Source organism: Carlito syrichta, unplaced genomic scaffold (assembly GCF_000164805.1).
Source record: "Carlito syrichta isolate Samal-C Ts95f unplaced genomic scaffold, Tarsius_syrichta-2.0.1 Scaffold306577, whole genome shotgun sequence".
NCBI lineage: Eukaryota > Metazoa > Chordata > Mammalia > Primates > Tarsiidae > Carlito > Carlito syrichta.
In genome coordinates, this window is record NW_007250673.1 from 1,045,037 (window position 1) to 1,062,619 (window position 17,583).

Genomic DNA, 17,583 nt, shown 5'->3' on the forward strand with positions numbered 1-17,583 from the left:
AAGGATTGCCAGAGCCCAGCAGGTCGAAGCTGTGGTGGCCGGGAGCGGCCACTGCACTCCTGTCTGGGCGACAGAGTGAGACTCCAACTCAAAAAAAAAAAAATCTGAAATGACTGCATTTATTAAGTAAATGAAGTTGAGAGAACAATTCTAGTTTAGAAAAATTTTTAAAATAACAGCACTGGTGTTTTTAACCTCTTGGATATGTGAGAGTCTTTCCTTTAAAGGTAATTTATCTGACAGGCTTTCATATGTCAAATGCCAAAACTTCTAATTTAAGCCTTTTTTTCCTTCTCTTAATTCAAGTTATATTTAAAACTGTCCTCCCTTATTTGTAACCTAAAAACCCAAGGACAGTTTATGTTTCCTAAGTACAGTTTATGTTTCCTAAGTCCAGTCATTATTATCACCAAATATATTTGTCTTATTCTTATGATAACCTATGACATAGTACTTTATTTTGTTTTCATTATCTTCATGATTTGAAATAATGGCTTAGAAATAATTTTTTTCATCTTTCATATCAAGTTTCTGGTGCCTCTTGTTAGGTTATTAATATATTTCTGAAATTGATATGTATTTTAATTTGTTAGCACTCTGAAATACACAGTAGGTGAGTGACTTAGGACTATTTAAGCATGTTCTTTTGTGATATCTCTTTTTACTAGTGTATTTCTCTCAAGTAAGCCTAAAAATTCCAAAGTTAAATTATTATCATATATGGCAGTAAAATCATCTACCTCCTTCCTTTTTTACCTAATAGGTGGCCAGCATCGAAATGTTCAACCTTTTAGTGATGAAGATGCATCTATTGAAACAATGAGCCATTGCAGTGGTTACAGTGATCCTTCCAGTTTTGCTGAAGATGGTATGTATGAGTTTTACATTTTAATTTGCAACTTTAGATAAAATGATGTTTTAGGTGGAAGAATTCTTGTAGCTAAAGTATGCTATTATTTGTTTCTTATCTCCTTTTTTTCTTCTTAAATTAATAGTGGTTGGTTTGTATTATTTTTTAGGACCAGAGGTCCTTGATGAGGAAGGAACACAAGAAGATTTAGAATACAAGTTGAAGGGATTAATTGACCTAACCCTGGATAAGAGGTAAGAAATATTGGAAATTCTTCATTGTGGTGGATTCTGATCAGCTACCTTATATACATAATTTGTGTGGTTCTCTGATATACAGTATGTTTTTTCTAAAGCTTGATTTGTCTACTTTGGATGATTTAATGTTTCTTGTCTCTTTGGGCTTTAATGTGTGTAGTAGCATGCCACTAGAAATTAGATTGAGTCAGATTAGTCATTATAGCATAATAGCACATACATAAACGTATGAGATTATAATATAAATGAATCTGTTGAATTAAAAGTTAATCTTCAACTAGAAGTGGAATGAAACTTGGCTTCAGACTGCTTGTCCACTAATTTTGTGGGCATGAAAAAAATGTCAAAGCTAAATTGTTTTCTGCATCGCAGCTCTAGAACTGAGATAAACAAATGGAATTAAAAAGTCCAAAAGATACACACATGAACTCCAGATTTTTGTAGTATTAAAAAATGTGAGTTTACTTAAATATGTAACATAGGAGAACATGTCTTGTACATTGAAACTATAAAATATTATGTAGGCATTTAAAGTTGTTACTGTCAAACTAATAAACAGAAAAATGCTATGCTATAAAGCAGCTTAAAGTGTTCTGTGTAATAAGATGAGTCATAGATGAGAATTAATTGTATTATTGAAAAATAGAGCTTGATGACGATTAAATTTAAAAAATCTATAGATGGAAAAGGTTTAGAAGGAAATAAGGTAGATTTTAAAAGACCATTGACTATACATTCCAACTGAATCTTCTTTCTCTTATATTGTGTTTTAAATAGTGCGAAGACAAGGCAGGCAGCTCTTGAAGGTATTAAAAATGCACTGGCTTCAAAAATGCTTTACGAATTTATTCTGGAAAGAAGAATGACTTTAACGGATAGCATTGAACGCTGTCTGAAAAAAGGTAATGCCATTATTTTTGAATCAGAGGTGCAGAACTGATCAAGAATTTGCTACCTTCTTTGTATTAACGTTAATTACACTAGAACACTGGCCTGCTCATGAACTTGCTGATAGTCGAGGATTCCACCATACTTGCTGTAACTCAAAATGAGACTTGTTAGAAACTTTATTTTTGTGTATTTAATGAGTAACTTGAAACTAGGTAGATTGTCAACGTTTGTTGTGTCAAAAGAGGTGATTGCCATCCTCTTGTTATATCTGGAATCCTTGAAAGCATGTCAGACATTAAAAAATATTCAGAAAATCATTCTACTTCATTTTTCTGAAATTGAAAGTGCCCCAGTCATCAAGTTCATTTTCCCTTGTACATATTTAAAACATTGATGATATGTGAAGATGACATCATTTTCAGGTTATCCCTTGGAATCTTTGAATTCTAGAACTTTGTAATAGAAATTCTGGAATCTATGTTGTTATAATGAAGAAATTTTAAGAGAAAGAGAGATCTTAAAGATAGTGTCACCAGACCTTAAAGTCTGATGTTACTAGCCTTTTCAGTTTCATAAACTCTCACAATTAAAAAGATTTGCATCAGTTTACTTATTTTGCCAAGTAAAAATGTTGTGAAAATAATCACCTTCTACTATCATTATTTTATTGAAAAATACTTCTAGCACCAAAAATGTAGGAATATGCATTAAGTTGAGTGAAATCAGCTTTATGTCCTTATTTTTTTCAATTTGCCTGAGGGTGGAAGTTTTGTCATGAATGAAAGAAACCCTTGTTCAAATTCATCCCTTTCATTGTTCAGAATAAGGAAAAGCCTAGGAAAAACGAGATGGGTCTAAACTTACATAACATGTTAGTGGTGTAGTTGATAGCAGAACCAACTTTTTAATGATATCACAATACCTTTGTAATGTGTTTTACATCATAACTATCTCCCATAGTGGTTGTTGTACTTTAAAAATTCCATTCTAGGTGGAGCAAGGTGGCTCATGCTTGAAATCCCAGTACCTTGGGATGTTGAGGCAGGAGGTCGATTGAAGCCAGGAGTTCCAAGACCACCCTAGGCAACATAGTGAGACCAAAAAAAAAAAATTAGCTGAGTGTCATGGCTTCTGCCTGTATTCCCAGCTACTCAGAAGGCAGAGGTGTGAGTATCACTTGAGCCTAGGAGGTTGAGGCTGCAGTTAGCTATGATTATACTGCTGCACTGCAGTCTGGATGGAAGAGTGAGACCTTGTCTCTATAAAATAAAAATCCATTCCAGTCTGCATATATTGTAATTTTAAAATTTATCAGGTAATAATTTCAGTATTTGCCTAAACCCTTTGGCATATACATTTCTGGAGAGTTAATTTACAATTACTTTTGTATAATTGCACTTTCTATTATTTTAGGTAATTGTTTATATTTTATTCTTTGATTCATTTAAAACACGTTGATGGGGAAAACTGAAAGTTTACCTTACGGGCTGTGTACATCTGAAATGCTTAGGAAATTAACAAGGGCTACTTCAGCATTATTTGTGAGTACATTAAAGAGTTGGAACACAGAAATTGACTCAAAACACATTATTTAGTAGAACCACTGTAATACTTCGTTAAGATAGGTACTGGTCTCCATTTTGCAGATGAGAAAACTTGTTTAGAGAATAAGAATAATTAATTGATGCACATTTGGCTAGTAAGTGGGATCTGGGATTTAAGTGCAGTTGATCTGCTTCTAAAACTTATGCTCTTTGACCTCACTAAGTTTAGAACTTAGGTCAAAGCCTAGCGGATAGGAAGGGTTTTATAAATGAGTGATAGATGCTATTTTGTCATTGAACAAATTTGGGAAGTTGCTGTCTTAATGAGTCAGTCCACTGAAAAGACTACCATAGATGCATCTTGACTTCTTTTGTAACAGGTAAGAGTGATGAGCAACGTGCAGCTGCAGCATTAGCATCTGTTCTTTGTATTCAGTTGGGCCCCGGAATTGAGAGTGAAGAGATTTTAAAAACTCTTGGACCAATCTTAAAGAAAATCATTTGTGATGGGGCAGCTAGTATCCAAGCTAGGCAAACTGTAAGTATAAAATTTTTAAGTTTACAGATCTATCTAGTCATGCCCCATTCTGATGAATAATCTAGGAAAATAGTATGTTTTTGTTTATATTTTATTCTCATTCGGCTTTTAGTTTTAGTGAGCAGTCTTAACATGACAGTTTTTAAAAAATATTCTGAGACTCCAAAGAGGATCCCATAGAAACCAAATTTCTATATCTTTGAAATTATAAATTTCATACTGATAATAAATATTGTTGAGTTATTTAGGATGATTGTAGAATAATTTTGATTAGAACTTAAACAATCTAGAGACTTAATGTTTATTGGTAGCTGTTTATTATTCTAAGAAATGTAATGGGTTTTCTGGGGGGCAGGGTTGCTGCTGGGACCTATACGTCTTTATAAAAAGATGAATGCCATATTCATGTGGGTGGATTTGGATGGATGTAGAAGACTGAAACTTGTGAAATAGTCATCCAGTTTTAGGGTCTGAGAAAGTTGAAATTGTCTAATTGTTGATACCATTCGTGACACTTGGTTTTAGATGATAGGTTTTTGAATTTTTTTGTTTTTGTGTACTAATAACTGATTTAAATGATTATATGAACATGCTTTGTTGTATCACAGAAACATCTAAGATAGTCTTAGTGGATTTGGAAAATAATATGTGACTCCAAAGCTGTTTTAATGAATGAACCAGTTTAAGTTTGAAACATCTTAATACTTTCAATATTGATTATTCAAGTTAGCTTATTCTTTGGAATTACTTAAGATAAACTCTAAAATCTTAGCAAGTTTACTTCTTGCTGATATCATTACTCAATGCAAATTGGCTGGAACCCCAAGCCTTTATCCTGTGGCTCTGCCCACCTGTGCTGATTCACTCCATATGGCAGGTAGGGTGGCTAGGTGACAGGCTCAGGCTGAAGCATATCACTTCTGCACCCAGGACTTTAGTTTATCAACTGTATGGAAGCTGGACAAGTCTGTTTACCCTGGAGGCAAAAAAATAGGACTTCAGCAACTTCGTATTAATCTCTGTTCTCTAGTAGTTTGTAATCCTCAAATATTTAAATAGCTTTTGTTATTTACCTTTTTCCCTATTTTGGGGTGGACTTGTGCAACTTTTAAATCATACAGCACTATGGGTGTATTTTTTGAAATCTTAGAAAGAAAACCTTCCACTGTGTAGATAATTGGAATGGTCACAATTTAGTGGCATGGAAGTTTGTGGTTGTCGTTTAAGGGCATTTTCTTTTTTGTACTCCTGACTTGCTCTAAATTTTAAAAGTGATCCTTCCTCACATTAGCAGGTGGAATTCATGTTAAATGTGGATAGTCCTAAATTTTAATCTGCCTTTTCTCTTAGAGCATCAAAAAAGAAGATGTAGCTTTGCTTTTGTTGTTTACTTAGGAGAAGGGATTACAGGTTTAAAATTTTCTTTAGTGTTTAGGCTATTTAAATTTTACCAATATCCAGTTTTTCCCGGGATGAAAAAAATGAAAATAAAATAGTGATACCAAGCAGATTAATATAATAAGCCTCCTCATGGGACTGGAACAGAACTAACGGAAACCTAGACCTGACACCAATGGTGACTTTACAGACTTAAAGCTTTAGTGGTATTTGGAACAACATGAGGGAATTTTAGTGACAAAATGTGGAGAAAAGGGTACTTGGAAGGCTGAGGTGGAAGGATCACCAGAGCCCAGCAGGTTGACACTGGGGTGGCTGTGAGCATGTCACTGCACTCCTGTCTGGGTGACGGAGTGAGACTCCAACTCAAAATAAAAAAAAAATCTCAGATTACAAATTCTTTTCTATACGGATTAAGTTGTCAAAGCAAAATGTTCTGGGAATCGATGGCTATGTATGTTGCAAGCAGGTTGTTTGTAAGTATTGTGTTCTGAGTGTACTTTATTAGATAGCTTTACCTTTGTGCTCACTTGTTTAGCCACTTTACCTCAACAAAAGGCAATTATAGGATCCCAAGCCTCTTTTCAACGTACTTCAAAATGAGTGAAATCTGAATTAATGAGATCCTTCTTTAGGTGGGAAGTCTAAGGACAATTAATTAGATAGCTTTACCTTTGTGCTCACTTATGAGATTTCTGCTTCTGTATGCTTATTTCTTGGAAGCTAATTTCTTTTAGAAGTTTTCATAGTAGAGTCTTCATAAAACCAAAAAGGTATAAATGCTTTTAAAAGTTTAAAAACCAATGGAATTTTAATGTGTTTTAAAAGTTTTTAATAAAGAGAGTGGTCTTCTTTATCTTAGATGTCCAAGCTTCATCTATGTCTTTGAATTAGAGTTGAAGTTTAAAATGATATATGAGGCATTTGTACTGCATACAAAAAGGAAACAATGAGGAGGTAGTTAGTTCACCCCTTCAGAGTGCTTTACTCATGCAGATTAAAAAGAAATTCAGTAATTTAAATCACAGACTATGGAGCTCAAATGGTTTTAGAAATTTTGTAATTCATTTGAACACTATCTCCTTTGATTTTATGGATTAATAAAAGAAGACCCAAGAGGAATGGAATCACTTACTATGAGTTTGGTAGCAGAGCTTAGGCAGAGACCCTCTTCCTTTGACACTTGGTCCAATACTCTTTCCCCAGCCCCCCATATACTATATTTGGGACCTAATATGGTCACATTGAGAAAACTTTCTCATTGAATAATAAAAGCAGGAAGATGTAGAATTGATAAGCAATAAAATTACAACAATCACTAACATCTATGTGTTTTCTGGTTTTTTTTTTTTTAGTGTGCAACTTGCTTTGGTGTTTGCTGTTTTATTGCCACAGATGACATTACTGTAAGTAGAAAACACTGACTCCAGTTATCCACAGTTATTTCTAATTTAAAGTGTTTATCTTACTTCATATTCTTATGCATTAGGAACTGTATTCAACTCTGGAATGTTTGGAAAATATCTTCACCAAGTCCTATCTCAAAGAGAAAGACACTAATATCATTTGCAGCACCCCTAATACCGTGCTTCATATCAGTTCACTTCTTGCATGGACACTGTTATTGACCATATGCCCAATCAATGAGGTGAAGAAAAAGCTTGAGATGTATGTATTTTCAGTTTCAGATTTTATAAAAGCAACATTTAGTTGACATAATTGGTTGTATTCACATAATTATGACTGTTTTATAGGCATTTCCATAAACTTCCAAGCCTTCTCTCTTGTGATGATGTTAACATGAGAATAGCTGCTGGCGAATCTTTGGCACTTCTGTTTGAATTGGCCAGAGGACTGGAGAGTGTAAGTATCTAGTTGGCAGAGGAAAAAGCCTGTGTCACAAAGCCCGTTATTGCATTGTTACCTTTGCAATTAAGAATTGGATAATAACTGTGGAGCGTGGCCAACTTGAGAACCCAGTGATTGATTTTCTTGCTCCTTGGCAGTGGCTACATAATACTTCTGAGAGTACAAACCAGTAGGGGTTGGTAGAGCAATATTTGAGTGTAGTTCATTACAGGATTTTTGCTTTCTATGGAACTGAAGTTAGGGTGCTCTATTACTCATGGAGAGTTATCTAGTAACCTGTATGGAGCTGCTTGGATTTCTCATATACCCAATACATCAAGATAATTCAGGAACTTGATGCTTTATGATAAATATCTGGTAAAAGAATAAAATGTTAAGTCAGCATAGGGTTGGAATGAGATGGGTTTAGTCATAGTTGTTTAATGTCTCTAAGTCAAGGGTGGAATCAAACATTGCCCTTTAGACTGGGACATGTGCTTTGCAATTCCCATCTACTGTCTGCTCACAGATATTAGTTAACACGGCTTAGCTTTCAAAAGTATTTGAGTTTGTGATAGTTTGATTACCTGACCCAGTTTGCTTGATACTGTTCCAGGTTTAGCACCGAAGTCTTGTGTTAGAAATCCCTCATCTCAGGCAAACTGGGACATTTGGTCACCCTAGTTTGTGATCTCCATTTTAAGTATTGTTGAAAGGAATGCCAAAATTTTACCATTGGAAAGGAGGAATTTGTTCTTAGCTACTTGATTCAGATAGTGTGCTGATATTTAGAATTGAGGGTCAGCTTTTACTGCCCTCACACTGAATCCATATTTATTGACATGATGTTGTGATTGGCATTGTGTGAGTAAATACAAGAATGATCTAGTAAGGAAACTCAAATATATGAGAAATGAGTTATTAAATAGGAGATATTATTATTAACCTTGAATTACTTACTAGAAGCTTTTTAATTTAAGGAGAACGATTCTTTACAGAATGAAATTTTTTCTGCGGTTAAGTTACTTAGCAGTGAATAGTTCCAAATAGGATTAGTACAGTATTCTGAATTGCCTACCATATATAGTTCTTTGCATTGCATTCTAGGCCTGTGTTTTAAAAGTGTTTACATTCTTAAAATTTATATGTGTGAGGTGTCTTTCTATAGTTCCCACTCCATTTAGTTTGAAGGATAGCAGGTAGAAATGGAAAGTAAGTTACTGCTGTCAATAGCTAATGATTCTCCTTATGTGAGAAATTGGACTCTTAGCATTCAATTTAATTTTACTGAGCTAGTTAATGGTTTTGTAACCTCAAGGCACAGAACCTGTATGTCCCAGTTTTTAATCCAGTGTTCCTCTACTGGCTAGACGTGGTAATTTCTTTTCTTATTTTCCTTTGAAGTACATCTTAAAAGTGAACTAATAATGCAGTTTAAATTATACACATATCTTTTGTCTCCAACTTAATAAATCATAAGGATAGCCAGGAGAACTCATCTGAACATGTTTCATTTGACTTAAGTCTTTATTCAAGGACAAAAATGAACTGGGTTACCTAGTGTTTGGATTTGCCATTTTTTTTTTAAAGTAAATAAGCTTTTTATGTGTGAGGGTGGGGTAGTTTTATTATATTCAAAAATTAATTAAACCAGGATATTGATGAAATACATAGGCAGATTTAAAATAGGGCTGTTAGGGCCGGACTTGGTGGCTTAGCCTGTAATCCTGTGCTTTGGGAGGCTGAGGTGAAAGAATTGCCTAAGCCCGAGGGTTCGAGACCCACCTGGGCAACTTGGTGAGACCTCATCTCTACAATAAATAAAAAATTAGCTGGGCGTGGTAGCGCACACCTGTAGTTCCAGCTACTTGGAAGGCTGAGGTGGAAGGATCGCCGGAGCCCAGCAGGTCAAGGCTGCAGTGGCCAGGAGTGGCCACTGCACTCTAGTCTGAGTGACAGAGTGAGACTCCAACTCAAAAAAATAAAATAAAATAGGGCTGTTATAGCAATTGAATTAATTCAGAGTCTTTTGCTAACATAATTATTTTGTGATTTTAACTTTGAAATCTATCAGTGTGACTGGGCTTAGTGGCTCATGCCTGTAATCCCAGCACTGAGAGGTAGAGGTGGGAGGATTGCCCAAGAGTTCGAGACCAGCCTAGGCAGCATAGTGAGACCTTGGTTTTATTTAAAAAAAGATAAAAATTAGCCAGGTGTGGTGGCACATGCCTATAGTCTCAAGTACTCAGGAGGCTAAGGCAGAACTTGAACCCAGGAGGCCAAGTCTGGGTGAACCATTATTGAATCACTGTACTCCAGCATGGGTGACAAAGTGAAATAATGCCCCTGCCTCTGCACAACACCCCCTCATAAAAGAAATCTACTGGTGTGTTGAATTCTCCTGCCTAGGAGACTCAGAAAAAAAATCTTTTGAATAGTTAACTTCTAGGATTTTTAAAGAATGCGTTGGTTGGATTTTAATAATTATTTGTTCTAAATTGAAATTAGGAGTTATCAGTGTTTTGTAAGAGTTCTAGTTTACTGTATGTGTTTGTCATATAACCAAGTAGGTAAGAGTGGTCTCTGGAGCTATGCTGCTGAGGTTCAGGTCTGTCTGCCACCCTTGCTAATTGAATAAAGTTGGGTAACTTCTCCATGCCACATTGTCCGTATCTTTAAAATGGACAAAATAATAGTAACTACCTTATAGAATTGTCAAGAACATAAGACAGAAGCAGTGTAAGTGTTGGCTGTTAATCTTTAAGTGTTGATTGAATTAAGCATTGCCTCCTCCTGTCAGGCAGTAGACTAGTTGTCTTTTAGGAACTCTACGTTAACTTAAAGTAAGGCAGACACTACTTGGTGGACCAAATTACAGATCTTGGGAGCCATGTGATATGCTGGTCCAAGCCTGACCCAGGAAAGTATACCAAAATATAGTAAGACCTTCCCCAGTGCTTTATATTCCATTCCCCACCTGAGCTGACAAAGGAGGTGATACAGTATAGAGAAAGGGGGAAAAAAGATAATCCAAAGACCAAATACTTCCTGGGGCTAAATCCGAAATCATTAGACTTTATTCTTCAAAAGGGGCAACTCAACATTCTTCTTGTTTCTTGCCTTTGTTTATAAAATAACTGACCCTGTGTAAAAAAGGGTCAAAAATATTGACAAAGATATTCTGCCTTGACTAGAAGGGATTGGAAGAAATCTTTGTGCTTGAATAGATAAAGCCATTTTAGAGATAGTGTTCAGCACTTTGCAGTGAATTGGGAAGGGATCAGCTCTATTTTGATGTTAGACTTTCATACGATTTTTAAATACTTATGATAGCTATCCAATATCCAGCTTCTTTATATTCAGTATTCCAGTGACTTCTGTATAGAAATACTAATTTAGGGAATGACTTTTTTTTTCTGTGACCGTAAGCATCTCACTCTGTCTGCCTAAACTCTTGTAGAAGTTTTCTGTGGTTAGTTTCATACCAATTCCATTTATCTTTTGAAACTATTTGATTATAGCTGTTATTTTGATATGAAATGATTATCTTCAGCTGACCAATTTGTTGTATTTATGTTAGATTAAAACAGGCTATATCATATCAGTAAGAGCTATAACTTAATGGATGCTTATGTACTGTGTTTTATATTTCTATATTTCTAATTTCTATATTTAATGCTCATAAAAAACACTGAGATGTGGGTGGTATTAACTGTTAATGTAAGAGTAACCTGAGACAGATTGGTAATGTAATTATTCCCAGGAATGTATAGATCCAAGTGGTGGATGCTTGTGATTAAAAACTGGATATTCTGTCTGCAAAACCCATGTTGTGTATATGTGACTCAACGTCTTTGAAATCCCAGTAATGTCTTGTATACTGTGGGAGCACAATAGGTATTTGTTAAATGCATATACTTAGAAAGGAGAACACAGAAATGTGTTTATGTGTGCCTTTCTACCAACCTAAAGATTAACATTGCTCTGTGCAACTGGAGATTTTCCAAAGGTAGTCTGTTTTTTGTTAGTTTTAGAAGAGATTGGAAAAGAAAAGGCAATAACAAATGAAACAAACTTGCTTTTCCTTACCAGGATTTTTTTTATGAAGATATGGAGTCTTTGACGCAGATGCTTAGGACTTTGGCTACAGATGGAAATAAGCACCGGGCCAAAGTGGACAAGAGAAAGCAGCGGTCGGTTTTCAGAGATGTCCTGAGGGCAGTGGAGGTAGGCTTCTTCTATGCCGTAACAGCTACTCATTTAGAAATTAGATTGTTTCAGACTAAACTTGACAATTGGGTCATTTTATTGATTGAATTTTACCTTTGATGAAAATAATTCCTCCTCTTAAGACTTAGCAGGTTTTTAACAACTTAAGTGAAGACCATTTTGTAAACAAAGGAAAATATAATGCTAGTGCATGAAGATACTTGTTTTATAGGTTTAAAAATAAAATTATCCATATTACTAGAAATGTATTTTACCTTGGTGTACATGATATTGTTTAAGCAGTGGTGCTGAGCACATGAATGCTTAGTACAGTGTTTTTGTGAATATAATACATTGTTGTCTATCTCTCAGTTTCCAATTTAACAGTTGCATTTGTAAACAAAGACCTCTGTGATCTCTCTAGGAAGGCTAGGTACTAAAAACCAAATAATAAAACCCAGGATCTTAACAAGCCCACTTAAAATCATTGTGTGATGCTTGAATTTTTTTCTGTAATCCTCTAACTTGCTTCAATCTATATGGCAAATAGATTGGTTTAGAAACCTTCATGGATTAGAATGCATGACTGAAATGAGCTGTAGGATAAGGGTAGTCTCACTGGAGAACATTAAAGTCTTTAGCAATTGCTTTTGGTTGGCTAGGTAAGAAATATTTCTTAAATTTAAAGAGAAAATTTCTTAGCTGTTGCTATTTGAGCAAGCAGTTCTTTTAAGAATAACTATTTTATCAACTAGTCACTCAACTTGATGTGTATATGAAAATGTAGAATGAGAATTTCAGCTGGAGATGCTGAGGCCCCACCTGAGATCCAGCTTTGATATGTTCCAGTGAATTACCATGTGTACCCTACTGTCTTCAATTTAATCTACTTTTTAAAAAGCAAAACGTAGGTCTGTAAGTTAGGATAAATACTTTTGTTTAGAGAATAATGACAAGAAAAAAAGTCTGTACATATTCAGTACAGTTGCATTTTTCTTTTCCTGAATGTTTTCAATCCACGGTTGGGTTGAATCCGTGGATGTGGCATCCACAGATATGGAGGGCCGGGGATATAAGTGAAAGACTGGGATTAGCCTTGAATTGGGGAGGGAAGGGAGTTTAATCTGTTACCTGCAGGAGGGATGAATGGGTAAGGATATCGGTGACTTTATAGAAAATGTGTGGGAAATAGAGTTCTTTCCTGGTGTTATAGTGGTTTCTGAAATAAAGAACGTTAAAATAATAGAACTTTGCTGCTTTTTGAGCTCCTGTTACATAGCAGGTGTGCTCACTCTTATACCTCTAATAATCCTCATGCCAATGAATGACCATGTGTACCCTACTGTCAATTTAATCTACTTTTAAAAAGCAAAACCTAGGATTATAAATTAGAGATAAATATTTCTGTTAATGTTGACTTTAATAGAATTATGGTAATATTTTATATCTACTCTGGATTTTATAATCTAAAAACAAACAAAAAAAAACCCCTAACTGAGCAGTGGTAGAGATAGCCTCATTTTATAGGCAAGGGAACAAACAAATAGTTTAAGTTACTTGCTGAAATCACAAGCCAGTGAGTGGCATATCCATGTAAGTCTATAGTCCACATTCTTTTCCAGTACATTATATATTGTATCTGCTGAGTGAGAAAGAGCAAGTAGATGTGGGGAAAGGCGGTTGGAGTAGTCTTTCTTGCCACTTGAAGTTCCGTCTCCTCTCTCCTCTTGCTGTGGCAGTCAGCTTCTCCCTTCCTGGTTACCCTTATAGTAATAGTAATGTATTCATGATTCACCAAAGAATTAAGCAGCCAGTTTCCTTACCAAGCTCTGCCACCATTTTGAGTGGCTTCTTTATCCTTTTGGAAAATCCTGTTCTTTGTTCTATTGACTTCTATCTCCATTTCACTTGGGCTGCACTTCCATGTTTATACCTTAGAAATGGTCTTCTGGCAGAATTATTCCATTGCTCAAATCTTCAACTGTTGTTCCTTTTATTGTCTTCTAAGCCTAGCCTGGGCTCTGGAGCCCTCTAGTTGCTGGGACTCTCCTTTTTGCTTGGTCTATTAACTCCACTTATCTTCACTCCCTTTCCTAGATCCTTGTTCCCCATCAGTTCACCCACTGCCAGTGGTGCCATTTTGTCTTCCTGACTGTTCTACAGCCTTTTCTCTCCCATCCTAGACCAATACAAACATCTGACCTTTTCTCCAAGTTTATTGAGAGCTATTAAAATGTTTAATGTTCACAATAGTATAGTTTTTACCATTAATATTTATTCAAACTTAGTTGTGCTTTCAAGTCTACCAAAACGAGACAAATTCTACACCCTTGCATATAGGATAGTAGTTTTTAGTCCACATTTTAGGTATGGAAGTATCTGTTTAAACCATATTGTTCATTTATCTGAAATTTAAACCCATTGTTCTATGGTCTTTCAGTATGTGAAGGACCACAGTAAATGTGTATGTATATATTCATGTATATATGAGGGGGGCATCCCCAAAAGCCCAGAATTATCTCTTTGGAGGGCAGGTCCCTTGTACAATCTTTTTCCACTGGGTAAGTGTAGGAACCCATTTGCATCAGTGTACTAGCTAGCATTGTGAGAAACTGCATTGCAGAAGAAATGCCCCCAGTTGTGGCAGTAGATGACTGGTTCTTACACCATGACATTGCACCTGCCCATACCTTGCTGAGTGTTCAACAGTTTTTGACCAAACGTGGATGACCTCAGTGCCCACTCTCCCTATTCCCCCGATCTTGCCCTGAGCAACTTTTGTTTCTCCAATGAAAAATGTCCTCAAAGGGAATCGTTTTGCCAATGTGGAAGTGATAAAACAAAAAATGGCAAAAGCACTAAAAAGTATCAAAATGGATGAGTTCAGAAACTGAGCAGTGGAAAAAGCATCTCCATAGGTGTATTGCATCAAATGGAGAGTGCTTTGAGGGTGACTGAAGTTTTAAAATGTAAGAATAAATACATAATTTTTTATAAATAAATTCCAGGCTTTTTGGGGTCTTCCCTCATATCTGTTCAGAAATTGTGTTTATATAAAATCCCTTTTGGCTACTTTAGTGCCTCTGATAATTTTGAATTTTCTATTGGTTAGGAACGGGATTTTCCAACAGAAACTGTTAAATTTGGTCCTGAACGCATGTATATTGATTGTTGGGTCAAAAAGCACACCTATGACACTTTTAAAGAGATTCTTGGATCGGGAATGCAGTACCATTTACAGGTAAGTGAGTGACTTTCTTTCTATACATTTGCTTTTATTTTTCATTTTAATTTTATTTTTTGAGTTGGAGTCCCACTCCGTTGCCCAGGCTGGAGTGTAGTGGCATGCTCACGGCCACCCCAGCATTGACCTGCTGGGCTCCGGCGATCCTTCCACGTCAGCCTTCCAAGTAGCTGGAACTACAGGCACACTACCAAGCCCTGCTAATTTTTGTTGTTGTTGTTGTTGTGACGAGATCGCACCAAGTTGCCTGGGCTAGTCTCAAACCCGTGGACTCTGGCAATCCACTTGCTTCGGCCTCCCAAAGTTCTGGGATTACAGACTACGCCACTGAGTCTGGCCCACATTTGTTTTTAAATTAGAGAGCAGTCTTGAGGGTCGTTCACTTACCTAGCTTTTGAAGTTGATTGAGTATCCGGAATGCTTCCACATGTTAGAAAACAGTAAATTTATTTTTGAAAGTGAAATTGAATAAAACTGAAACTTTGTTTCTTTTCTTTGTTTTGTGTAAGTCTGGTGGGATGTTATTGATATCCTTGTACATAGCTTGACGTAACTTTCTTTGATTCAAGGTTTTGGAAAATAATTTTTTTTTTTTTTTTGAGTTGGAGTCTCACTCTGTTGCCCAGGCTGGAGTGCAGTGACATGCTCATGGCCACCCTAGTGTCAATCTGTTGGGCTTCAGTGATCCTTCTGTCTTAACCTTCCAAGAAGCCAGAACTACAGGTGTGCACTACCACAACTGGCTAATTTTTGATTTATTGTAGAGACGAGATCTCGCCAAGTTGCCCGGGTGGATCTCGAACCCGCAGGCTCAGGCAGTCCTCTTGCCTCAGCCTCCCAAAGTGCTGGAATTACAGACTGACCCACCAAGCCTGGCCTGAAAACAATTTGCTCTCATACTGAGAAACAGAAAGACAATAAGTGATCTAGGTTCAAATTTATAGGTTCCCTGTATATTGTGTATGGTATAAATGGTTCCATATACATTTACATTGTTCATCAAAGTCTTTCTGTGTAGTGAAAAAGGGTTTTAATATTTAATACTGAGCTTTTTCTTTCATATAAGTCAAATGAATTCCTTCGCAACGTATTTGAACTTGGACCCCCAGTGATGCTTGATGCTGCAACACTTAAAACAATGAAGATTTCTCGTTTTGAAAGGGTAAGTTTTATTTTTGTTTTTAATTGAACTAAATGCACCAAAGAAAAACGGAGCCAAATCTCTGATTCTGTCTAGTGACAGAAACTTAGCTGTGTCTTCCTATATGTGGAATTCTAGTTTTTCATGGTGTTTCACACAGAATAGCTGTACTAAAGGCATAGATGCTTTATTGCATTTAAAGTGTGGGGGGCTTTAATAAAATTTTTTACCTATAATTCCACTATCTTAACACAAACTTTTCATTTTCTTCTATGGAATTTTTATATTTAAGAAAAAGTATTACATTTATGCAGTGCTTCTTTTGAATCAGATAACAGCCTACTTAATGAAATACCAGTTTTGTTTCACAAATGAGGAAACCGTTCTGAGAATGCTTGTAACATTTAATTGTAATTAATACCAATTTCACTTAACATTTCAAAAATTTTTAATTATATATATATTTTTAAATTGAGGTGAAATCCACATAGCATAGGCTAGTTTAAAGTCAGTAGCATTTATTGCATTCATGATATTGTCCAACCATCACCTTTATCTAGTTTCAAAACATTTTTGTCACCTTCAAAGAAAACCCTGTACCCCCCTCAGCAGTCACTTTTCATTTGCACCTCCCCACAACTGCTGGCAACTACTAATGTACTCTGTCTCTGTGGGTTTACTAGCTATTTCATACACATGGAATCATACAGTATGTGTCCTTTTGTCCATTTAGCATTTTTTTCCATTTAGCATAATATTGTCAAGGTTCATCCATATTGTGGCATGTATTAGTGCTTCATTTTAGTGGAAGAATACTATTCCATTGTGTGGATGGATATACCACATTTCACTTATCCACTTATCAACTGATGGACATTTGGGCTGTTTCTGCCTTTTGGCCATTGTGAACAGTCCTGCTGTGAACTTAATATACAAGTTTTTGTTTGACTGTCTCTTTCTGGATCTGGGAGGTATTACCTAGGAGTGGAATTGCTGGGTCATAAGGTAGTTTGATGTTTAACTTTCTGAGGAACCGCCACAGTGTTTCCCATAGCTGCTGTACCATTGTATATTTCCATCAGTGTATAAAGGTTCCAGTTTTTCCACATCCTCGCTAACACTTGTTATTGTTTGTTTTTATTTTTATTTTTTGAGATAGGATCTCACTCTGTTGCCCAGGTTGGAGTGCAGTGGCACAATCACAGCTCACTGCAGCCTTGACCTCCTGGGCTCAAGCAATTCTGCCTCAGCCTCCTGAGTAGCTGGGGCTACAGGTGCATATCACCACGCCCAGGTAATTTCTTTTTACATTTTTTTATAGAGATGAGGTCTTGCTGTGTTACTCAGGCTGATCTTGAACTCCTGGGCTCCACTCCGGCCTGTGTTTTATTTTAATTATCACCATTCTGGTGGGGGTGAAGTATTTAATTATGTTTTTATCCAGCCTATATATTTTATCATTTTTATGGTCAAATAATTTTTGGAAATCTTCTAACTTTAATAAATACTGACTTTTTACATACTTTTCTCTTTGGAATTACTTCTTTGAAGAAATCCCTACGATGGGAATATAGGGTCAAATTATGGCTTGTGATATGTATTGACAAGTTACCTTCCTATTATTCTCAGTTATCTCCATCAGTGAATGAAGGCATGTAGCTAT

At 35.9% G+C, this 17,583-nt stretch overlaps 1 protein-coding gene across 1 annotated transcript in view; it reads left to right on the forward strand.

Moving 5' to 3' along the window:
* IFRD1 (interferon related developmental regulator 1) overlaps nucleotides 1-17,583 on the forward strand; it is a 22,758-nt gene that overhangs the window by 3,493 nt on the left and 1,682 nt on the right. Inside the window, exons 2-11 of the mRNA XM_008063091.2 lie at nucleotides 764-868; nucleotides 1,020-1,104; nucleotides 1,885-2,009; nucleotides 3,923-4,080; nucleotides 6,834-6,884; nucleotides 6,968-7,146; nucleotides 7,233-7,341; nucleotides 11,419-11,553; nucleotides 14,648-14,776; nucleotides 15,846-15,941. Coding sequence (XP_008061282.1) covers nucleotides 764-868; nucleotides 1,020-1,104; nucleotides 1,885-2,009; nucleotides 3,923-4,080; nucleotides 6,834-6,884; nucleotides 6,968-7,146; nucleotides 7,233-7,341; nucleotides 11,419-11,553; nucleotides 14,648-14,776; nucleotides 15,846-15,941 — 1,172 coding nt within the window. The remainder of the gene's footprint in view (nucleotides 1-763; nucleotides 869-1,019; nucleotides 1,105-1,884; nucleotides 2,010-3,922; nucleotides 4,081-6,833; nucleotides 6,885-6,967; nucleotides 7,147-7,232; nucleotides 7,342-11,418; nucleotides 11,554-14,647; nucleotides 14,777-15,845; nucleotides 15,942-17,583) is intronic.